At 34.7% G+C, this 25,795-nt stretch overlaps 1 protein-coding gene across 1 annotated transcript in view; it reads left to right on the top strand.

Moving 5' to 3' along the window:
• Positions 1-25,795, top strand: part of ADAM10 (ADAM metallopeptidase domain 10) — a 130,938-nt gene that overhangs the window by 40,216 nt on the left and 64,927 nt on the right. Inside the window, exons 3-5 of the mRNA XM_004421628.2 lie at positions 3,754-3,872; positions 5,813-5,971; positions 24,197-24,297. Coding sequence (XP_004421685.1) covers positions 3,754-3,872; positions 5,813-5,971; positions 24,197-24,297 — 379 coding nt within the window. The remainder of the gene's footprint in view (positions 1-3,753; positions 3,873-5,812; positions 5,972-24,196; positions 24,298-25,795) is intronic.

Here is a 25,795-nt window from a genome sequence, read left to right as displayed (position 1 = left end):
GCTTGTTGAGAAACTGGGAAGATAGAATGTGGTTAGTCAGCTAATTTTTGTTATTATTTTATAATATGTTCCACAGTAATGTTGCAAAGAATTTGTAATTTATATAAATATTAAAATAGCATAAAGATATGAACTATCAAACAGATGATAGTGGAATTAAAATGAGGGAATTGGAATCCAGTGGCTTAGTTAATGGAATAAATTATGTCCAGCTTCTGATTATTCATTTGTATTTATCTATTTCATAGATTATGGCAGACTTTAATTCAATCTGGCTTCTTTCTACCATTTACCTGCCTCTAGGCTCACTCTCGTTCTGTTCCCTCTTCTGTTGATATATGTTTCAGATGCAAATTAATTTTGATATTAATAAAAGTATGTTTTGGAAGTATGATCTAAATTTTATTTTTTTATTTTTTGAGGAAGATTGCCCTGTGCTAACATCTGTTGCCAATCTTCCTCTTTTTCTTTTTCCTCCCCAAAGCCCCAGTACATAGTTGTGTATCATAGTTGTAGGGTTGTTGCTCTTCTGTATGGGATGCCACCTCAGCATGGCTTGATGAGCGGTGACTAGGTCCGCGCCCAGGATCTGAACTGGTGAACCCTGGGCCACCAAAGCAGAGCATGCGAACTTAACTGCTACGCCACCCGGCCAGCCCCTAAATTTTATTTTTGTTTTATTATCTATACTACTACTTTACTCTGTACATGGATAATTAAGAACTGAATTTATATATGGTTTTAGTTCAATTTAAATCAATACTGAGAATAACGTTTTTTATGCATGCGACGATTTTCTTATTATGAAACCAAAGCAGGGTGGGAGGGGGCCTGCTTCAAGGGTTCTGAAATTCTCTCTTATAACATCCCTCTAGGGTTGCTGTCTGCTTAGACACTTTAAGTGATGTAAAACTATTTATTTGGGTAGGGAATGTAACATAGATTGTTCCTAAATTGAACTTGTGTCTTTCTGAAGCTTTTACCCATTTTTTTTTTGCCATACAGAATGTTATTGCTTTCACTTATAATGATTTTGGGATACAACAATTTTGATGAAAAATAGTTCCTGAATGATAAATATGTTAAGTCTTTGGACATGTATTGTTTAGTCTGTTTAACAAATATGCTCTTTTAAAGATTTATTTATTTATTTTCCCCCCAAAGCCCCAGTAGATAGTTGTATGTCATAGCTGCACATCCTTCTAGTTGCTGTATGTGGGACGTGGCCTCAGCATGGCTGGAGAAGCGGCGCGTCGGTGCGCACCCGGGATCCGAACCCGGGCTGCCAGCAGTGGAGCGCGCGCACTTAACCGCTAAGCCATGGGGCCAGCCCCAAATATGCTCTTTTAGAAGTAGTATATATGGTAAATTAAAAATATATATAATGATAAATTACTGATTTTTCAAGATATTGTGATCCTTTAAAAAATTATGTATGTATTTACACTCACATTTATGATCAAGAATTTCCTGTCAGTTGGCAGAAGTAATTTTTTGAAATGACAGGATGTGCAACAAGAATTCAGTCAGGATTCCTGTTTGTTTGGGACAGTCTGTTTTAACTTTATGGAGTTCCTGGTTAGAAGATGTGTTTGGCTTTGTTGATTATTCGCTGCAGTAGATTGGAGCCATAAGGCTCTAAGGATGCCTTTCCTAGCTTAAAGTCCTTGTCACAGCACCTGGGAAACCCTGGGAGTTTTTTGGTGAGAATTTTTGGCAAGCAGAAAATGAGTACAGCCTCAAAATAAAAGGATGCCAAGATTGACATGAAATTAAGCAAAAGATAAAATAGACAGTATTCAAAAAGGGACACACTTTCTGAAGCTTAAGAGTATACCCTGTTGACCCCTATTCATTTGAAAAATGAATTGAGTTTTTTTATTTAAAATCAACTTTATTGAAGTATAATTTACATAAAATAAAATATACTCATTTCAAGTGTATAGTCAACTTTATTGAAGTATAATTTACATACAATAAAATATACTCATTTCAAGTATATAGTTTTGACAGACGTATACACTTGTGTAACTATCATTCAAATCAAGATAGAGAATGTTTCCATCATAGCAGAAAGTTTCTTCATTCCCCTTTGCTCTTAGTCTGTCTCCACCCCAGACAAAAACTGATCTGCTTTCTGTCACAATAGATAGTTTTGCCTATTCTAGAATTACATATATATGGAATTATACTGTGGCTATTCTTTTGTGTCTTCACTAAAGTGCATATTTTTAGTAGTTTGGTCTTTTTTATTGCTGGATAGTTTGCTGTTGTATGAATAAACCCCAAGTTTTTTTTTTTTTTTCGCTGAGGAAGATTCTTCTTGAGCTAACATCTGTGCCAGTCGTCCTCTATTTTGTATGTGGGTCGCTGCCACAGAATGGCTGCCAACAAGTGGTGTAGGTCCGTGCCCGGGAACCAAACTTGGGCCGCTGAAGCAGAGCGGGCAGAGCTTAACCAATAGGCCATGGGGCCGGCCTCAAGCCACAATATTTTTATCTCTTTACTTGTTGATAGACATTTAGGTTATTTCCAGTTTTTGGCTATCATGAATAAAGCTATGGACATTTATGTCCAATTGTTTGTGTGGATATATGTTTTATGTTTTCATTTCTCTTGGAGTGGAATTGTGGGTCATAGGGTTTTTGTATGTTTAACTTTATAGAAAACTGCTAGTTTTCCAAAGTGATGGCACCATTTTGTACTTCTACCAGCAATATGTTGCAAGTTCCAGTTACTCCACATCCTGTAATATTTGGGGGTCGACTAATTGAAGACTTATGTTCAGATTCCTTGGTAGAAATTGTGTTATGTGCAGACTTTTATGGCGGTTATAAAAGAGACTTGATATACTTTAAAGAGTTTAGTAATGATGGCTAATTTGCTGCCATTTATTGTACATCTCCCATGTGCCAGATACTGTGTTATTGACTTTATATACATTATAATCTCTAATCCTGAAAACAGTTCTACAAGATAGAATGTATCTTCATTTCACAGATGGAAATCCTGGGCTAGTAAATTTTAGGCTTAAGATTTGATTCTAAACCCTAGATTCTTTAATTTTACTTTAATATTTTGGTCTTTCCCTCTTCTTAGAATGAGTATGATTTCAGCTAACATAGTCTCTTGGGGTTTTCAAATTGAACTGAGGAAGGTCCAAAGATAATTAGAAGAATTAGAAGTCCCAGGGAAAAATAAAGGAATTGAAAGATTGTGTGTGTGTGTGTCTGGGTGATGTGTGTAAAAGAAAGAGCATGCATCTTTCTTCGAGAAAAGAGCATGCATCTTCTTCTCTGAGAAGAGACGTTAATATAGATGCAACTTTTCTATGTATATTATCTTATTTGAGTTGTGAAAAGTAGAGGAAAGTGGCAAGGCTGCAGAATTACTAGAGAGGAAAGATAGTAGTGAATAATAGTAATTGTGTCAAGAAGCTTGTTTTTTATCTCCAAGGAACTTAGTTGCTGTTGGAATGATCTTGTCTTATCATGTAGGAATCAGCCTACAGGCATTTATTTTTAAATATATCCTAGACAGTTACTGTTTAATTGTATATAATTTAGAGTTGTATCACAGCTACTAGGTTGAATTTTAGAGCAGAATTTTTATAAGAAAATCTTGGTCAGTATATTTCCCAAAAAGACAAATTGTGTGAAACAGTCGACATTTTGCAGAGTTTTTTATTAAAAAAACTGTTTAAACTTTGGATCTTTTAAATTTTATTTTTCTCTTTCCTGTTCCATTTTGCAGACATTTCAATCTACGAATGAAGAGGGACACTTCCCTATTTAGTGATGAATTTAAAGTAGAAACATCAAATAAAATACTTGATTATGATACCTCTCATATATACACTGGACATATTTATGGTAAGTTGAACCTTAAAAGAACCTTGTTCTTTAATTTTTTTCTACACAAGGAAATATATTTATTTTGATGTATGGGCAGGTATTTCAGAAAAGATGAGGTAAATCCTAAGGAGATTTGAATATATCTTGAAGGGTCTTTGAAGAATGAAGTAATCCTTGGACCTATCTTTACAGTATGTTAAATACTGAATTATACAGTGACTGGCTTCTGAAAGGGTGAATTTTTGACTCAATACTTCCAAACTATTAGATTTTTAAAAAAATTTTAATGATGTTTATACTTTTCTGATCTTCAAAGCCAGAAATTAGCAGTAACTTTGCTGTGTTTTATAAGAAAAGAGGAAGAACCTAAAAGGAAACTGTAAAGATCATCTTAACAGCCATAAATAATGACAAAGTCATTCAGAGGAAAGTCTTCCCAGGGCTTGCCTTCCTCAGAATCTATTTGCTTTTGTTCACAATTCTAACAAATTTCTCTTACTACACCAGATTAAAAAGGTAGTGGGGGAATGGGGGTTGACTTTTGACAGCTTAGTAGTGTGGGGAGAACAGAACAATTATAGAAGTCATAAAAAAGCTAAAAAATGCAAGTCTTCTGGAGGTATTAGAGAAGAGCAAAATATCATTGTGTTATTAACTCTGTACATTAATAAATACTCCAAATGATTCTTGGTTATTGAGACAAAGTTAACTGGAAATTTAATTTCATTTCTACATATTAGAGAGATTTCCACTCAAAAATCATAATACTATGAAAAATTATGTGCTGAAAGAAATGTTTCTTTTTATCATGCCTGGTAAATGAAGCATTTTAATACTTAAAATTTCTCACTTGTAGATTAAACCTAGTTAATAATTTACAAGTTTTTTGTCCTCTTATAATTATGTGGCCAAAGGAAAGTGTTTTACCATCAGTCTGGATTTTTAATGTCAGACGACAGTTTTCTGTTATTTTCTTGATCATTTATCTTGCTGGGCAAATAACTTGTAGTTTCTGCCCTTTTTTGCTAGGCGGTGGTCAAGAAAAGTATAAGACTAAATGAATTTGCAGATAAAAATGATGTCATTTAAAATGCCAGTGACATGGGCTCTTAGCTTTTAGTCCATGATTAATTCAAAGTCAACTAATTAATGTTAATCTACAACTTAGAAATTGTGGAAAGCCTGATTTTTGTTTTAATGAGAAAATTTAACAAGTAAATTTAACTTTTAAAGCCTTTTCCTCCTACTTCCTGCCTCTTCATATCATTTGCTGTTTGGTGCTCAGCTTTTCTTTGTGACTATATTAAGAGCCAAAAATACCTTCTTTTTCTGTTATTTTCTTTTACTAGAGAAGTATCATTGATGGGACAGGATTCCAAATCTTTGTCCAATATCTTAAAAAGGATTGTTGGTATACTTTTGTTCAAATTGCTACTGAAATGTTTGACACTTTCTTATTTAAAAAATGTATTTATAAAACCTAGAGATGGTAAGGAAACCAAAAGGCTCATGCAGAATATATCAGGTGGGAAAGGAACTTTATTTTTCTTATGATAATTAGAGCAAAATTTCAAAAAATACTTTAATCTCTTTATTTTGAAAGTATATGTTTTATCAGTGGATTTGCTTGTGTCTTTCTAAGTTAATTTAAAAATTATTTATTGAATGACTACTGCGTGCATGCCAGGCACTATGCTAGGTGCTGGGAGTATGGTTGTCAGCAAGACAGATGTTCTGTTTTTCATTGTTGTTACTAGTAATTGTATATATTTTAGCTAAGTACTAGTTGCTGTTCACTTCTCAAATTCAGCTTGATATATTTTATGTGAAAATTAATTTCCCCAGTAAATTTGTATTCCGGTTTTTAAAAAATATATAAGAATGGCTTTTTAAAGGAGAATGAATGTAACATTCATGTGCAAATTAAATTTTCAAGAGTTTGTTGCTTTCATCAATAGGTGAAGAAGGAAGTTTTAGCCATGGGTCTGTTATTGATGGAAGATTTGAAGGATTCATCCGGACTCATGGTGGCACATTTTACGTTGAGCCAGCAGAGAGATACATTAAAGACCGAACTCTGCCATTTCACTCTGTTATTTATCATGAAGATGATATTAGTAAGTACTTAAATTTTATCAAGTAGCCTTTTGCAAAAAGACATAAATAGTTAAAACTATGTGGAGACAAGTGAAGCCTGAGCTGGTTTCTTTCCTAAGCTATTAATCTGACTAGAAAATAGTTTCACAACCAAAGTCTCAATTTAATGAATAATAGATCTATTTGATGAGACAATTTCCTTGTCAATCCATGTCAGTCCTAGTTTGTTCAGAGGATACAACCAATTCTATTTGAACAATGAATCAACCAACTATGGTTGAACTGGAAATCCAATATTCTGATATCAGCCAGTCATTTAATGCTGTAATGCCTTTGTGTGTGTGGCCTACTGAAGCATCATTATCTTCTTATGTAAATTTTAATGTGGATATTTGTGTAATATTTAAGGAATATTTTAGATATTTTTGTAATTTCTAAGTCCTTTGAGTATTTCCTTTTGGAATCTTGAAATAATGACTTGACTTTAGCTTGGTAAGACTCCAGGTTTATCATTATGGATTTTGTCCTCTACCATGGTCTTTATATGATGGTAATTTGTTGGGAGAGTTCTTTTTCTGTGTTTTAGGAGTAGAAAATGTATTTAGACTTCACTTTTTAGTTCTACCGTTGTCTATATATCATCCATAGTCATCTAATTATGAAAATGCTTTAATGAAATACCACAGGAATTCATTCCCATAATTTTTATGCCTCTTGAGCACTCATATTTTATTTTTGACTGTAATTAGACTAGTCTCTCAATTTTTGCCTATTTTCCTAACTTGATTGCTTCTTCCTGGCTTCATTTTCCTTTCTATAGCCAAAAATTTGTTGTCAGTAATTTAATTCACAGCCCTAGTAATGTGCTAGAAGGCCTTAACCGTTTTGACTTTTTTGCTCCATCAGCACTAACAGTTTCTGTAATTCAGTCTGTCCAACTGCTTGTTATTTCTGATGTTGGATTACTCTAGAAAATAGCATAATTAACCTAGATAGGATACATTTATGATATTAGCTGTTTGCTAAATCATAAATTCATTAATTCTCTTGCCCATATTTGTACTCATCTTTATTTGATTCCTTTTCCAATTTCCCCTCCTGGTATTTCAAAGTCTCCCCAAGCTCCAAGCTGCAGTCTTGCTTCACCGGTTGGAATGTGAATTCCTTTGCCTTCCTCTCTTTCTGGTAACAGAATTATCATCTACTTGATTTGTATGTAACTTTGTAATTTTCTTAGTAATTTAATCTTTTTGCTGGTTTACCTCCCCTATCAGAGTATGTAAATTCTCCAATTGCAGTTTCTGTTGCTTTTACTCCTTTAACATTCTAAATATCATTTATCTCTGGAGCAGGTTCTCCATAGATACGTAATGAAATCTTGCAACATTTTCCCTATGATATTTTCTCAAAATCAACCAAGACCTTTTGGGAAAGGAAGGAGAGGAAGAGAGTAATTTGACAGATATTGAACTCATCTTTTCCTTCCCATCAAATTATAATCAAACTTTTTCCTTTGCTTTACACTTCCTATAAGTACCCTCTAACGTGTTGTTCTGCCTTTTATGATTTCTATTATTCCATCTTCTCTCTCGTTTTTCTCCTTCTCTTATCTACCTGTATGTAGTTTAAGCACATTATTCTCTTTTTTCCCACTTTTATTTCTTCCTTGTCATATAATTGCATTTTTCCACTTTGCATCGTAAGTAACTTCCAAATATCTTCCTTTATGTCAACTTTTTTTTCCACTGAAGATGATGAGTTGACTTGGAGGATCAGTGATGTTGGATGCAACTAAATTTTCTATTCCTTTTGGCATTTAACTTTACCATTGATTTCAGCTCTTATTTCTCACTTGTTCAAGTAAATACATTTGTGGTAAGGAGGCCTTTTTACATTCTTTTTATTATATACCAATTGTGGTATGAGAGCTTAACAACAGTAGTGTTTAGAGTGATTTTGCTTGTAATTTTCTCTGGTAAGTGGAAATGTAACAATATGAGGATGAGGGTATGGAAAGGAATTGCCATAAACAGAGTTTTTAATGCTTACATATGTAGATAATTACTTGTGAAAAACTATATGAAAATCTGTCAGGTTAATCATGGTTTAAGAAAAGAAAACACTCATGTGTTAACCTTTTAGTTTCTGAATATTTGCTATATTCTAGATTCTACACCAAAGGTTGGCGAACTTTTTCTGTAAAGGGCCAGACAGTAAATATTTTGGGCTTTGTGAGCCATACGAGCTCTGTTGCAGCTACTTAATTCTGCCATTGTAGTACAAAAACAGCCATAGAAAATACGTAAATGAACAAGTGCAGCTATGTTCTAATAAAACTTTTGTTATAGACACTTAAATTTGAATTTTATGTAATTTTTATATGACACAAAATATTATTCCTTTAATTTTTTTCAACCATTTAAAAATATAAAAGCCATCCTTAGCTTGCACGCCAAACAGAAAGACTCAGTTATCCTGCAGGCTGTAGTTTGCTTACCCCTCTTCTAGAGGATTGATAGATAAATTTACTTTTAATTGGCCCTCTAACTTCTCTGTGTAGAATACCTAAGGTTCTAGTAGTAGTAGTAGTAGTAGTAGTAGTAGTAAGAGTAGTTATTACTGTTTAATGTGTATCTGGTACTATATAAAGTTCTTGCATTATTTCATTTAATCTTCACAATAACCCTATGAGGTATAGCCACCCATATTATCCCCACTTTATAGATAAAGAAACTAAGGCTTAGAAAACTTACGTCACTTGATTGTGGATCTTGGGTTCTTAGCCATGTGCTCTTCTGCTTCACTCAATGGAAGAAAGCTATAAATTCTCACTGCCATTACTCCGAGGATTTCTGGGGCTTTTCTGAAATCTGTAAGCCTCCCTAAAATCACACATTTGCATTTATTGCTGTTTTAAGCCAGATTCTCTCAATATATTTAGTAATGGATGTTTTGTTTTACAACTAATTAAAAATGAGAGGATGTCCCTTTAATTTATATTATTATTTTCATATAATTTGCTTAAGTGCCAATAATTTATTTTCACAACTAAAGTACTACATGATTGTTGAGACTGCTGTGTATATGCTTGAGTGTATTTGGTGTCCCTGTATGTGTTATTTTCAACAGAAGCAAATGATGGGGGAGGCACACCAACTTTGGGAAGGAGTTCTGATGAGAATTTGGCCACCCTCCTCATTAATACTGTTTTTGTAACTGTAGGCATAAATGTATGAAACCAGCAATGAGAATGATATTGCTATTCTGGAGAACCTTAGGGAATGGCTTCTGAGGCTGTACCAGAACACAGAGATAATTTTCAGCGAAAATATTTAATAACTTCTTTAGGCGTTTTGATACCAGTTGGATGTGATGGCTTAAAATTCACGCTTGTTCAATTCTGTACTAAGGTAGTAGAAAGCACTCTCTCCTAGGACATAGAAGTGTGAAGAGTTATGATAAGGTAAGAATGCCATTAGTTCTCTGTCCCTTGGCACAGTTAGTTCTAAAGAAACTGGAAAAAACATTGCCCCATGATCTATACTGTTAATCTTATTAATATGGATATGACTTTTAGGAATGACTGATATATGATTGCTTGGACTCATTAGTTGTGAGTAGTGTACCCTTGCACTCTTTTGTGTCCTGCCTCTCTGAGAGGGCAAAGGTCTAAGTAATTTTTCCATGTAGTACTTTATATAGAAATATTTCATCTCTAATTTAAAAAATATTTTAAATAAATATATGAAGCTACAGAATAAGAGTGTTTGGGTTTACTCTTTTCATTTCAAATTTATTTTCCTGTGTGTGGTATAGGAAAAACCAGAGAGCTTGAATTTGCCTCTGCCTCGTGGTAACAGGGCTCTCCTACTTTCCGCGTGTGTGTTAGCTGTAACTATATTTGTCACTGCTTTCTCTGTGCTTCAATGGGAAGACTCCTTATTTCTTGTTCTGAAAAAATTGAGATAGTTAAACTTTATTTAACCATTTCAAGGTGAAGGCCTCATTCATGTAGAAGCCTCCTCATTTGTGGAAACTTCAGGATATTGCTTCTAAAACCTTAAAAAAATCAATTAGTTCCATATTATGTTTTTGAAGCTGTTGACATAAATGAGTTTTGTCATGGTCAATAAGACTTCCAGCTCTTTTTGTGTCACTATTAGTGGGAGGGAGGGACAGAGAAAAGAAGGAAAAGAGGGAAGGAAGAGTTGAATTGGAAAGTATTGATAATGGTTAACATTGTTCAAATCTGACATCATTAGATTGATAAAGTCATTCTACAGATAACAGGAAATTCTGAGGACTGTCTCGGAAAGTGTTCTAGCCATACTTAAGGTCCAGGCTGGAGCTTGGCATTCTGCTTGTGCATATCAAGTTGTGACAAACTGTGGTAGACAATTGGAAAGATTGAGGAATGGAATGCCCTGATTGTTTGATAGCAGTAGCAGAATGGTTTAAGACTATGATTGGAAAGGCCCCTGACTTCAGAACTCCCACAGCATATACAAGTGTATTGGTTAACCACTCCACTATATGTTTAATTCACATGCTTTATTTGGCGTTGATCTTAAATACCACTCCACTATATGTTTAATTCGCATGCTTTATTTGGCATTGATCTTAAGTACTGAACTTTCTTAAGCACAGTGACAGTGTTTGAAAGAAATGTAAAAATTTAGAAGTATTGTTGACTCTGTCTTTACTTTTTTTCTGAGTTAATCTCTAGGGAAATATAAATTAATTTTTCCAAACAATTCACAGGCACAAATGCAGAAAAGTTAAGAAGGCCATGAGAAATGGTAGCTATTTTAAAAACAATATTTAATTAGAAATACAAGATACTAAATTGGGAACACGTTTTTAAAAAATCAGATAAAAAGAGACAGTGAGGGGCTTAATTCTTTTTGGCAGAATTTGGAGAAAATATGCCCAGCCTTTTCATATTATTCAGTCAGAAACTTTATTTTATTTTATTTATGTAAATAAGACACAAGTTGAGAAAAGACCTTTTCTGATTGGTTACCATATATATGTATGTATGAATTCATTATACAATCTGGATATTACATTAAAGATGTAGTTTTAAATATAGTTTTCAATATACTGTCAAATCAAATGTTTGATGGTTTAGAAAAAAGTTTGTAGACATTTGGTTTTTTAATATGAAGAACGAATTTGCAAGTTTTTAATTAAGATTTCACAACCATGTGCATTTTAAAAATAAAGATTTTCTTTTTGAGTGCATTGTTTTTTCATCATACCTAGTCAGCAAACTTCATGGAAAATAGAGTTGTTTGGAGTAAACCGGAAGATTGATGTAGTGCTGCATTTAATAGAATTCTGTAATTTTAGTATTGCAAAAGACACTAGAATTATTTCAGAACCCTAAGTTTGAAGATGATGGAACCTGAAGCCTAAAGAGTCTTAAATAACTTGTGCAAGATATTTTCATGACGAGGATCTGTCTCCTAGCTTCCACTCCAGCGCTTTTGGGATTACCTTCTGAATTAGGAGAGACTAGTTTAAAGGCTGGTAAAAGTCAAAGGACTTAATGCCAATAAAGATGATTATGGTGAGGATTAAAAAAGATTAGGAGGAAGTTAAGTCGTCTTTATTTTTGGTATCGTTGATTTGCTGAAATGTAGCTATGTTTGCTACTGAAAAGGAGCGTAAATTTACATTTTAGGTTCGATTTCTATGAGTGGTAAGTTACAGGAAAACTAAAAGAAATAGCATGTAAGAGTATATATATGTGTATGTCCTAGGGATAAGTGGAGCTAAAACGCAGTCTTTCATATCTGTTATAGTATAATTCAATGCTTGATGTTTATGCTCCTAACCTTGTGAGTGTGCCTGAGGACATTGGTCCAGGACTTGGGCTCCCCAAAGAGCTGCTTATAAAGAGGCATTGTGATACCTGATTTATTATAAAAATGTTAAATTCTGTTCATGGTTAGAAATTTGGACATTAGATAATCTCCATAAGCAGTCTTGCTATCTTATATTCAAACACTAGACTAGGAATTCATTGATATGAAGTTTACAGGTATCAGCAAATAAGGAGTCTTAGAATTATGATTTAAAAGTGACTTTGTATATCAACTAGTTAAAGCTGTTTCAGGGTTTAATTCATTTGCTCAGGATCATACAACAAAGTGGTGACAGACATGATAGGGAGGAAGTACAAGAGGTAATGTGTTAGCGAACTGACACATGGCATATGTATGAGAAACGAGTTAGAAGGAAGATCAGGATGATGCATTAGAATAGCTTTGTGATCTTAGGCACGTAACTTATTTTTCTGGGTTTCATTTTCTTCATGTATAAAATGTGGGTGTTAGATCAGATCATTAATATCCTTTATCTCTTCTAAAATGTGATGATTCCAAACTGCTTTTCCTCTAAAGCTGGAAATATTTTTGGTTTTGCTGATTAATCAAATGACTGTATAAAATATATATTTTGCATGTGAATTAAGTAGAAGATGGAGTGTGTCTACCACCATTAACATTTTGGTGAATAGCCCTTCAGTTCTTTCTTACATACTATTTTAAATTTCATTTACAATATATTTTAGATTTGTTTCTATGCCACTAAATATAGTTCTCTCTTTTTCTTTTAAATGGTTGCATAAGGTTCCATTGTTTCATTGATGTATTATTTATCAACTCATCAACTAAATGGACATTTAGATTGATTCTTGTTTTTTACTGTTAAACGTTGCTGCAGTGTACGTTATTGTGCATAATTTTTCCCGTCAACATTTGTATGATTATTTTCTTAAGATTAACTCCTAGAAGTAGTGTTGTCAGACATTTAAATTTTGATATATATTGCCAGATGATTATCTCATAAGGTTGTACAAATTTATACTCTTAAACCTAGGAATTTAATATTGATTTAATAATATATTAATATACAGTCTGTAGGCATATTTCTCCAATTGCTCCACAAAAATATTCCCTTTTTTTAGACAAGATTCAGTCAGGGTTCACACATTGCATTTGGTTGTCACATCTCTCTAGTTGGTATTACTTTTTAAAACAGCTTTATTGAGGGAAAATTAACATACAATAAACTGCTTGTATGTAAAGTATACAATTTGATAATTTTTGACTTATGTGTACATCTGTGAAACTATCACCATAATCAAGATAGTGTATGTATCCATCGCCCCCAAAAGCTTCTCCTACTCAGTGTAATCCTTCTCTCCTTCCCAACCCCTTTTTTCTCAGGCACTAATCTGCAGGTTAGTTTGCATTTTCTAGACTTTTATGTAACTGCAGTTATACGCTATGTACTCTTTTAAAAATATCTAGCTTCTTTAACTTAGCACAATTATTTTGAGATTCATCCATGTTGTGTGTATTAATAGTTTATTTCTTTTTATTTATAAGTAGTATTCCATTGTATGGATAACATAGTCGTTTATGCATTTGCCTGTTGATGGACATTTGGGTTGTTTCCAGCTTTGGGTTATTACAAACAAAACTACTATCAAGTTTTTGATATTAACTTGTCAACTATTGGTTGATTAAAGGAGATAAATTTTGAAAAGAGGCAAGGGGATTGAATAAATACTAAAGACTTTTCATATCTTGGTCTAATACCTGAGCTATAGAGAGGGGACATTTTAGAAATTTAAGACGAGCTTTGTGGAAGCAGCAGAGCAGAAGGAACGTTCATCTGTGCTAGCTGTGTATAGATTCTCTCTCCCCCAAACCCCTATTCATCCTTCAAAATACAATTCAGGTATAATCTCCTAGAAGCCTTTTCTGGTCCCTCGGTTCTGAGTGTCCTCTCTTCACTGCTATTTATGCATTGATGCGTCCTCCCTGTGTTTTGAATCCAGCAGTTTACAGGTCATTGGTTATATGATTGACTTTGGAGAAGAGGCATGGAAGGAAAACAGCTGTTGGCTGGATGAGTAAATTAAATTCAACCAATATTTAATAAACCATGGATGAGTACAGGGAGACTAAACACTTCGCAAATTAATATTTAGATGGAATACTTTACATGTCTGACAACTCAGCTAGACTGTAAGTTCTTTGAAGGTGTCTACTCTGTGTCATTTATTCTTGTATTGCTGATATTTGGTAAATAATAGTTTCTTTCCTCCCATTATTTGTTTTGTAAATAAATTAATGCACTTAAGAATAACATTAACATACAATTACGAAATTTATATGCATACAGGCCCTAATTTTGAACATGCCCTATTTTATGGTCAATCTGTAAAATAATTAGGGATTTAGAACACACTTCCCTGTAGAAACAATTTAAAATGGTAGACAGTTCCTAGTTATTACAAGTAGAATGAAGGCTAAAAGGAGGTTATTGGAGTCAGCACTTTACAGGTCTTTGGTTGATGGATGACCTTTGAAGAGAGGCATGGAAACCAGCTGCTGACTGAAAAATTCAATAAGTGTTTATGGATTTGCAAATGTACAGGAAGGATTAAAACTTTAAAAAAAAAAAAGATCTTCAGGGAGCTTCTCCGTCAATTAATAGAGTCAGAATGTGATCAATGCTGTAATCAAAGTGTCATCAAAGCACTGAGGGTAGTACACACTGAGGGAGCCTTAGGGATTTTTAGGAAGACTTTCCAGGAGAGGAGGTATTTGACTTGAACCTTGAAGTTAAGGGTAGACGTTTGACTGCTAGAGATAAGAATCTGTGATGACAGGAGAAAGGTAGCTACTACTCTGGCTGTAACAATATTTGTTTTTAGCTACCACAGCTCAGGAACTTCAGAAAAGAAAAGAAACTGGCATCTTCTTTGGCCAGAGTCCCCCTTTTTCTCTGTATAGGTGTATAGTTCCAAATCGAATAAATGGAAATAATGGTCACTTTAAATCAGAGTGTTATAAATTTTTATTACGTTTCAGTTACAAGTTTTATAGGTTTAATGATTGATTAATTTATTAATTAACACTGTATTTGAGTGCCTAATGTGTACAAGACACTTTCCGATACTGTGGGTACAGTGATGAACAGGGCAAAGTTTCTGTCCTAATGCATTTTAGAGTCTAGTGATTCTATTTATAATTGATCTGAATAATAGAGCAACATTTCTCCTATTGACCTGATGCCCATGATCTGCTTGGCCCGTAACACTAACCCTTTCTTCTTAAAAGCGAGGAATGGGGAGGGACATGTCTGGCCCAGCTCCCCATCTCTGTTTCTTGGAAGATCAATGTTGTGAGTACAACTGGAAAAGGGGACATCTTCAGCTTTCTGTTCTTCCCAGGGTCAGTCATACTAGGTCCTTCTTCTCATGCTTTCCCTACCCTCCCCAAACAGAGACTGGATGTGGAAGATGGGAAAGGGGTACAAGAGAGAAAAGGACTCCTATCCACTGGAATTAGAAAGGGGAAGGACATTTGGGTCCACTTTATTCATTCTTCCATTCCTCTGTTAAAAACCAAAATTCAACTGAGTAAATTTTAAAGATATTATTGTTTTTATTCAGCTATTTGTGAATGGGGCAGCATCTCCTCTCACAGATAGAAAGGAGCTCTAAGGAGCTGTACAAAATGAAACACTTTTATAGGCAGAAAGGAGCAGGAACAAGGAAGTTATACCAGCAAAAAGTAGATTGGTTGTGGCAAAGTCACCTTCCTTTAGGGGACAGCAAGGGTCTATCAGGCAGATTACCTCACTAGTGCTGACCAGGTGATTCCTGATTGACTGGTTTAAGATTCCATTTCTGGGAGAGGCTGAAACTGTAATGAAGTTAAGTCTTGGCTTGGTGATGTGGGACTTAGCAAAAGTGACTCAATTTGGGGCCTAGTTTCTTTTTTTTGTGTGTGAGGAAGATTAGCCTTTAGCTAATGTCTGTTGCCAATCCTTCTCTTTTTTGCTGAGGAAGATTGGCCTTGGGCTAACATCTGTGCCCATCTTCCTCTACTTTATATGGGACACTGCCACAGCATGGCTTGATAAGCTGTGCGTAAGTCCGCGCCCGGGATCTGAACCTGCAAACCTAGTGCTGCCGAAGCGGAGTGCGCCAACTTAACCCCTACACCACCGGCCTGGCCCCCTGTTTTCTTGTTTTTAACACCTCCAAACTCATCATCAATCCTTAAAAAAAAAAAAAAAGCCTGCTCTTCCTTTTACTATCTGTCAGTGAAGCCATTTTGATTTTTGGCAACTTTGGGGATAAATGGCATTCTCATGGGTAAGGACCCCACCCACTTACCCTCTAGATATTTTTTTTTTTTTTTTTTTTTAAAGATTTTATTTATTTTATTTTTTCCCCCCAAAGCCCCAGTAGATAGTTGTATGTCATAGCTGCACATCCTTCTAGTTGCTGTATGTGGGACTCGGCCTCAGGATGGACGGAGAAGTGGTGCCTCGATGCACACCCGGGATCCGAACCCGGGCCACCAGCATCGCAGCGCGTGCACTTAACCACCAAGCCACAGGGCCGGCCCGTACCCTCTAGATATTAACAAAGCAACTTTTTGTGCATTATCTGTCTGTGGAGTCACTGTATTTAAAATTCAATTAATATAGTAAAAGTTGGATTATTTGATTGGATTTGGTGATTTATAGCATGGTATTGGAGGGATTACACCAAGTTTTGACTGTTAGAAAGCCATCTTGTAGCCAAGGCCTTGGACTTTGCAGTCAAATCCCTAACCTGCCAGTCACACAGAGGGAGGGAGCTCTTGCTAGGAGTAGTGAGGGTGCAAAGTTGACTCTAGTTAGTATGTAGTGAGAAGTGGGTGTTTTATGCATGGTTCTGTCGGGCAGAGATTCTGAACTGTAAATATTACCCCTTCCTGGAGTGGTTGATGGAGAGTTAACTAGAGCTATTTCCTTTTTGAGGTGGTATCACAATATGTGTATTATTTATATTTGCGCCTCCTACAACAAAACAAAAGCAAGAGGTTGGCATGCAAAGGAACTGGAAGAAAGGCAATAGATTTGAAGCTGGTCTTTGTTTTAAATAGGCTGAATATTCTACACCAATGACTCATTCTTTGTGAAAGAATATGCTGTTTGGCCTTTGCAGGGGAACTACAGTGCATCCTATGATTTAGCATCTCAATGAGGGATTATTCATTAGTTGAACAAAGGCTTTTTCTAGAAATGGGGATTATATTGTCAGTAATTTTAGAAGGAAAATGTCATTGTCCATTTTTATAGTTAATGTGGTGACCAGGGAAAATAGGCTCTTTTAGAAGTTTTGAGAGTATGTAGGAAAAATTTTATACTTGATCTCCTTTTTTTCTGTTAGGAGAGTTTTGTGCTGACAGAATTTGAAGCATATATAAATACTGTTTTGTTACTTTGGAAATTTTTTTTTTTACCCTAAATATCAAGCTTAAAAAAGAATGTATATCTTAATTTATGATATATAAAATACCATTTACAAAGAAATAAAAGTCTAAGTTTTCTTTTTAAGTGTTCTAATTCTTGATATATCTAATGTTTTACAGTTTACTAAATGAATAATAGTTTTCTTGTTTTCCATTCCCCTATACATTTATAAAGAATGATAAGAGAGTTTAGTATTTTGACAAAAAATTTTAAAGGTCATGGAACAATTATCATTTTCCCTATCGATTATTAGATCACTTTGCTTAGTTTCAGTTTGCATGGCCAGTTTTATTGCCGGTACTCATGTGGCAAAGTGAGGATTGCCTGTAGTTAACTAGGTAAATAGGATTGAGAATGGATTGTGGAAATATAGTATCATTGCCAAGCAGCATAAATGAACTGCTTGAGGTTACAGATTATGATTTTTGAGTGAGAATAGTCATAGTTACCAATTTTTTTCCAGCCTCAGTTTTTTCTCAGCTGCAGGGGTGTAGGTAGAGAGTTGAATTTAAGCAGATTTTGGGGCCGGCCCCGTGGCTTGGTGGTTAAGTGAGCGCGCTCCACTGCTGGCGACCCGGGTTCGGATCCCGGGCTCGCACCGACGCGCTGCTTCTCCGGCCATGCTGAGGCCGCGTCCCACATACAGCAACTAGAAGGATGTGCAGCTATGACACACAACTATCTACTGGGGCTTTGGGGGGAAAAATAAAAATAAATAAATAAAATCTTTAAGCAGATTTTGGTTGAGAGTTGGGAGGGGGGTGGCAAGGGACTTAAAGGCAAATGCAATAGAGTAATTATAATAATAATAGAATATGGGATTTAAGCTGAATAAGGCGAAGAAAGAGAACATCCAGTGATAGTGAACAAGGTGGTAGCATTCATGGATTGAATAGTTTTAGTGGTGTTGAAGGATTGTTGGCACCTAGAGGGAATGTTCTAAAAAGACAAGTTGTGGAATGAAAGTAGGATGCAGAAGTTGAGATTATGAAGGGCTTTTCAGATATCAATAATGACACGTTTAAAAGTATACCATATAAGTGAGAAGTTGAGGTAGGAGAAGACCATCAGAGAAAAAATAATGTGAGTGTATTGGAAGGATCATTGACATGAATGTTGGAATCACTAAGAATTATGTTGGGGTGGTGTTAGAGAGAGTGGCAGTGAGTTAGGAGCTAAAAATAAGGAAATAGAGGGAAGTAGTGACTTGAGAGGCAGCAAATACCTATAATAGGTTGGAGTAGTTGGTGGTCTAGTCTCATGACTATGGAAGCCAGGCCACGATGAGAATAGTCCTGATAGTCCCAAGGCAGAAAGTGGTAGATAGCTGTGTTTAATGAAATGAGGGGCAGGGGAATGTCTTCCCAAGAACAGGAAGAGTTCTGAGGTTCCACCTTGATTCCTGCTGGAGTTCTCCTGATGGAGGTGAGGAATGCTACAGAAGGATTCTCTTGACTCCTGCCAGATGATAGACCACAGGAGGTGATTTCCTGAAATGTCTGTCTTGATTACAGCCAAATCCAACCTATTAGGGGTGGGATAGGGGCAGGACAATCTTATTATTGAATCTAGGCCATCATTTCACCCTGGGGAGTGATGGCCTGCTAGATGGTGGCTCTGTTCTTAAGTTTCTGCTGGCTTCCTTTCAACCTCTGCTGATACTAGCCTATAGGCAGTGTGGTATTACACTGGTACTTGGTTGACTTCTGACTGTGGGGGAGTGGCAGAAAGAAATCTCTAATGTCAACTGTATATACAATGGCACAAATATATATGTGTGTGTATATCTGTTTATTTATGTATATAAATATATCAACTTTGTATATTTTATGAAGTAGATTAGATATCCATTAAACAGTACTTGTTTGATTACCTTGATCTTAATGTTCAAATGCCCAGCATCAGTGCCAATGTATTGATGACACAGAGTGTCAGCATATTTAGTATTATCAATATCTGGAAAGGATTTATGTTTTATTGAGATACTATATAATAGAGATTGCTGATTATGTATAAGAGACATGTATATTTTTCTTTGGCTTTCCTTATCATTACATTAAAGAAAATGATGTTATGGTTGCTTAAGATAGGGAGTTTTTTGTCCTGTTCCTGAATTTAGTAAGATGTTCAGTTGAATGCTGTGCGCATAAAATTGTTCAAGTGTTTGGAAGCTATAAAATTCTCTCTTCCAGAAATACTTTGTAGTAGCTCTTTTGTGCCTGTGTAGTAGCAGATTCAAAATATATTTGATAGTATGCTTTGAATGAAGGTAAATCTTAATTTCTATCATAATCAGATTATGGTATTTATTTCTCAAATTTGAATAAAATCAGGCATATCAACTGACATATATCTTGAAGTATATTAGTTGAACTAAATTTTATATGGAAACAAAAATGTTGTTTTGACATGTTGATTATCTGGTGAACTTATAACTAGATTGCTAATGAACCTCACAGCTTTTTGCTTTCTGAAACTGAAAATTTTGCATTGAGTAAGTCCTCTTTTGAAAAACTATTTGAAAAATGATAATAGCACTTATTTCTCTAAGCATGCAATATATTTAATCTGGGTGTTGTAGAGTCTACGCGCTTCTATCTTTAGTTAAAAGATGGAATTATTACTCTACTGTGACTATCATTACTGTACTGTGAGTATCAGTTTTCAACTTAACTATATGACTGATTTTTTGGCAAAAGTTGTATCTTGGGATGAGTGAAAACTAGTTATAAATGAAAACATTCAGAAAATGACAGTAGGGCTGGCCCCGTGGCTTAGCGGTTAAGTGCGTGCGCTGCGATGCAGGCTGCCCGGGTTCGGATCCCGGGCGCACACAGACGCACTGCTTCTCCGGCCATGCTGAGGCCGCGTCCCACATACAACAACTAGAAGAATGTGCAACTATGACTTACAACTATCGCTTGGGGCTTTAGGGGAAAAATAAATAAATTAAAAAAAAAAAAAAAAAAAAAAAAGAAAATGACAGTAAATACACTGCTAAAGAATTTCTGATACGCTAGACCAAGATTATTTTCGTATTGTCTGTGATAGGAAATATTTGCCAAATGCCAGTGGAGAACAGATATAATATGAGTTCTGCTATTCTCCTTGACAAAAGTTTTCACCATGTATTAAGGTAATGCTAACTGCAGTACCAAACAGCCCCCAAATTCAGTGACAAAATGTGCTAAAAGCTCATTTCTTGCTAGTTGAATGTGAATATTCCTCATCAGGCAGCTTTTCTTCAGTAAATGATTCAGGAATCCAGGCTACTTTATTTCGTGCCTATACTATTTTGCTGTTCCCAGGTTGTCGCCTACCAGCCATTCAGAAGGGGAGAAGAGCATGGAGGATCCTGGCTAGTGTACTTCCCTATTGCTCACATCCTTCAACTAGAACTCGGTGATATGTCATGCCTAACTTGGAAGGGAGGCTGAGAAATTTAGTCCAGATTTGTACACAGGATAGTGAGGAACCCATTTGGTCAATGATTGCCAAACTGTGCTAAGAGTAAAATTGTTTTTTCAAATAAAATATTTGAGCATTTAAAAACTTTCTTTTTACTGGTTGATTGATATACCATATGAAAGGTTTTTTGGAAGGTAATTGGTAAACAGATTATTCCCCTAGCCCCCATATACTTTTTTTTTTTAATATTTGGTGATGGTGAGGCATATGGGTTAGGCAGACCAGGTATGGTAGACATTTATTGGAAGTTCATCTGAAAACTGGCTGTAATGATTTAATCACAAGGTTTTTTTTTTTTGAAAGGTTAAGTTAAATAGTTTTTTATTTGGGAGTGGGGTCATCAGTGTCCATGCTCTTGTGTCTGTATCTATGTCCACATGCGAGAAACAGCAGTTTGGGTATGGGGTTATTAAGATGGTTTGAAGAAACTTCATGATAAAATAGAACTGTATTTTAAAATACCTCTTTTTTAGTGTGTGTTGGGAGATGTGTAATTCAAGCTGTATAAGAATTTCATCAAATGTTGTTAAATATACGTTTATTTCATTGAACTTAAATTAGCCTAAGGTAAATGGTAAAATAGATTCTTAAGTATTGTCTTAATAAACAAATTTAAATTAAGGTACCACAAACTGATCCATAAAGGAAAAATAAGAATATAACATACTAATTGAACCACAAGTTGCTTATCACATTGGAAGAGAAATTAAAATAAGCTTTTGAAAATATATCAGTCTCATCCATTTTCTATGGCAAAATATTTTGTATATCAATACTCTGAGAGCATTTTTTACTTATCTGCCTAGATGCTGCCAGGGTCAGCAAAAGGAATCCTCATATACATTGTTATCTTGTAAGAAATAGGTAAACCGTTTTTCTTATCCATGATTTAAGGGAAAGCTAGCCAAAGAATCAGGCCACATTTTTAGTTGCTGGAGACTGGGTTATCCCAGTGTTAGGGTAAAATAGCACAAAATGTTTGGATGTATAAATAATATCAAAGTATGAACTTGGCTTTATATAATAATTAAAACGAGTAGCAAAATTCCAAGAGATCTAAAGTTTGTTAACTGAACAAGGAACTTAAGTGTGTGTGTACACTCGTCTATGAATCTGTCTGTACATTTTTTCTCTGTTTATTGAAATGAGTGTTCTTGGCATGGAGGAACTTCTTTATCTAGTGGTCTAGGCAAGCTGGGTTCCGTTAAGAATCTGGGCAAAGTTCATTAGGGACATTTTTGGGTTAAAATTATAGTGGCAGAAGAAGGCATTGTGGTGGTAATACCCCAAATGTACTAAATGGTGAGAATTGAAAATCTTGACATACTACATTGTAAAACTTTCCAACTCTTGTGGTAGATTCTTATTAAATATATGTTCGATGGTATTGTGTTTTCACTTTCCCAAAGCCAGCCTTTGAAACAGTAAAATAATAAATACATTAGTTTTTTTCTCATTCACCACTTCAGTTGTGTTAGCTTTCCATTTTGAAATCATTTGAACTTGTTCCACCAATATTGCAATCTTTTAGTTCTAATTTTGTTTTGAAAATTTCAGACTTAAAAAACAGTGAAAGAATTGTACAATGAACACGTACATCCTTCCTTCAGATTTGCCATTTTTTAACATTTTGCACCTCTCTCCCAATATACTTTTTTGGGGAACCGTTTGAAAGTAGGTTGCAGAAACCATGAAACTTCGCTGCTAAATACTTCAGAAACACACATCTCCTAAGAATATGTACGTTTTCCTAAATGACTACAATAGTGTTTCACCCCTAAAAAAATGAACATTAACTCAATAATACCATTTACTTTATAGTCTATAATAAAATTTCTCCAATTGTCCTAAAAAAATTTGTTTTGCATTTGTTTATTATGTCTCTTTATTGTCTTAATAATTACCAGGTCCCTCACCCCCAGTTCTTGACTTTTTCTGTTTTTTAATGATGTTGCCTTTTTTTCACGACTCTAGGGTAGTGGCTTATAGAATGTTTCACATTATTGGTGTGTCTGATTGTTTACTTGTGATTAAATTCAGTTAACATATTTTGGCTAAAATATTGCGTAGGTGAAGCTGAGTGTTTCTTACTGCATTAAAACAGGAGGCACATAATATCAGGTTGTCCTACTATTGGTAATGCTTAGTTTGATCATTTGGTAAATGAAGTGGTAATCGCAATATATCTTTAGTGTGAAGGTACCTTTTTCCTTTATAATTAATAAGCAATCCATGGGGTGTGATACTTATCTCACATCTTTCACCCAGTGGTTTTCGCACCCATTGATGATCCTTGCCTAAATCAATTTATACATGTGAGGTGGTTGTAAAATGGTAACTTTTAAGTCTATCATTTCTTTCATATTTGTTGATTAGAATTTTAAAGCTGTTGCACTCTTGACCTCTGACAAAAACTAATTTAAAGTTTAAATCAGAGCTGTTATATCAGTGTAGGTAGGTTGTCCATAACCCCTACCTCCTACCTGCCAGTTTAGATTTGTATTGTTGTATCTCCAATGAAATAGGTCACTAGTGTCCACTTTAGGTTCTAGGTTTTCTTAAGAAACTACCTGCAGTGTTCTAGTTATAATTCTGTGTATTACATCAATAAACTACTTAAGGAATTTTCAGTGCTTCCCCTCTCACCCATGTCTTGGTATTTTATTTTGACAGTTGTCTTAATTATGGTTATTAGATTGAATTATAAAATATGTTTATGAAATAAAGAGGACCTCAACAAGGGAGAAGTATGTGAACTTTGAGAGAGTGGAATAAACTTTTAAATGACTAAACTAAATTGAACAGCTATCTGGAAGTAAAACCAATTCAGTTAAGGATAAATTAATCACTGACTAATTATAAAGGGAAAAAATAAAATAAAATAGTTATTGGTTTGTAAAGCATTCACTTGAATTATACATTGAATAAATTTAAACTCTGTCTGCTTTTACTATGCCATGGAGCATGTTTCTGGGTCACTTTTCCTTGAGGCCAGTGGTATTCATTGAAGGAATTCAAGCCAAATATAATATTATGTTAGTCTAACTGTAGTTCAGATTGAGGTGGCTTTGTACATTTGCAGCATAGAAATTTAATATGTTTGAGGCAAGTTACAAATTACAAAATGAAGTAAATTGTAGTATTAAGTTGCTCTATATATCCGAAGTGGGAAAGTTAAACGTAGAATAAAGAATCATTATTGTCCGTTTTTAGAATTCACAAATCATCCGTATGTCAAAAATCTAGAGACCAGCGGTGTTTTATTGGGGGAGAACTTAGGAACCCGCCAGGTTTTACAATTAGACTGCCTAGCATAATGCTTTTTCTATAGGTGCTCAATAAGCATTTATGGTTTTCATTAATTATGGTAGTTAAATTTTCATTTATAAGATAATTTGTAATATCTAAACATGGGAGAGTAATGACATTTCTTCTTTGTGTTTTAGACTATCCTCATAAATATGGTCCACAGGGGGGCTGTGCAGATCATACAGTATTCGAAAGGATGAGGAAGTACCAGATGACTGGTGTAGAGAAAGTAACACGGGTAAGGATTTTAATACTAGCTTGCATTTAAGAAATGGAAATGAACTTGGGCATGTGTTCCTGCATGAAAAACGTACGTTCTAGAATTTCCTAAAGATTTATACCACTGTGGGGAAATATTTATATTAATGTTCAAAGAGGCCAGGTAACTTGCTTATAATAAAGACGTGGTGCTGAGATTTGAATACAAATCTGCATGACTCAAAAAACATTAATTACGTGTCCAAAATATACTCTGTCTTACAAGTGTTATTGTAAAATTTAAAAAATATTCAGTCTGAACTTGTGTTTTGTATAAATGTAAGCATTCATATTAGTATGAAAATTAGAGTGCTAACTTCTCTTAATTTACCTGGGACTTCCCCGGTTTAAAACTGAAAGTCATGTGTCTCTAAGCAAGCCAAGATGGTTAGTCACACTAATAAAAATCACAGTACTTTTGGTATTTTAATTTTAAGATTTTTCATCATTCGACTATTGTTCCTTTATTCTTTTTTTGACCTCCTTTTTCTTTAATCGTAGATGATAGGTTTATGGTTATCCAAAACAAAAATTTAAGATGAAAAAGCAATTATTTTTATGATAAAACATTTATCATGTATTTTGGACATCCTTTCTAAAAGTAGTAGGATGGAGTAATGTTTCTGGAGTTTCTTCAGTCACAAATGCAGGTTTGTGTGTTTCTTGATCTGCAGTATGGCATAAACAGTTCTATATCATATCTATAAGAAACTGATCTTTCAAGTATAAGTGAGATTTTATTCTTGCATTCATTAAACAATTATGTTTGATCTTCTGCCGTATGTCAGAGACACGTAGGTTCTAGGAATATGTGGAGATTAAGATGAAGGCTTGTCCTCAAAAAGTTTATAGTTTAATTGGAGACACAGAGAAACAAGTGAAGATAGTAAGAAATAGAAGAAGATTAAGCACAGGGTGATACTCTATACATAAGAGGAATAATTAACCTAGCCTGGGAAGTATTTGAGGACAATAATCATAAACTAAAAGAATAAGGAGGAGTTAGGTTGGCCATGAATAAATAGATGGAAAGACAGGAGGAACAGTATATACAAAGGCCAGAGAGAGAGCAAGATGATAAAGAATTTTTACCTCCAGGGTGGGGTGCAAGACTAAAGCGCGGGAAACTAATTAGAAGTTGCTGCAGTTATTCAGTTGAGAAGTGGTAGTGGCTTGAACTAAGGTATCAACAATGTGGATAGTGAGGATGAGACTACAGATTGCCAATGTGGATAGTGAGGATGAGACTACAGATTGCCAATGTGGATAGTGAGGATGAGACTACAGATTGCCAGATATAATAGAGTTTAACAGGGGCTAGATATAACATTAATATACAAAAGTAGGTTGCATTTTTTTATATCCAGCAGTAGACCACCAGAGATGTAAGGAAAAAGGGAATATCATTTATAAGAGTATCAAAAATATCATGTATCAAAGAATAAATGTAACAAAGAATTATACGATCTATATAAGGA

This window comes from Ceratotherium simum, chromosome 3 (genome assembly GCF_057802395.1).
Source record: "Ceratotherium simum simum isolate JZ-2026a chromosome 3, ASM5780239v1, whole genome shotgun sequence".
NCBI classification, from domain to species: Eukaryota; Metazoa; Chordata; class Mammalia; order Perissodactyla; family Rhinocerotidae; genus Ceratotherium; species Ceratotherium simum.
Note: the sequence above shows the minus strand (reverse complement) of the source record. Positions and strands in the feature narration are given on the sequence as shown.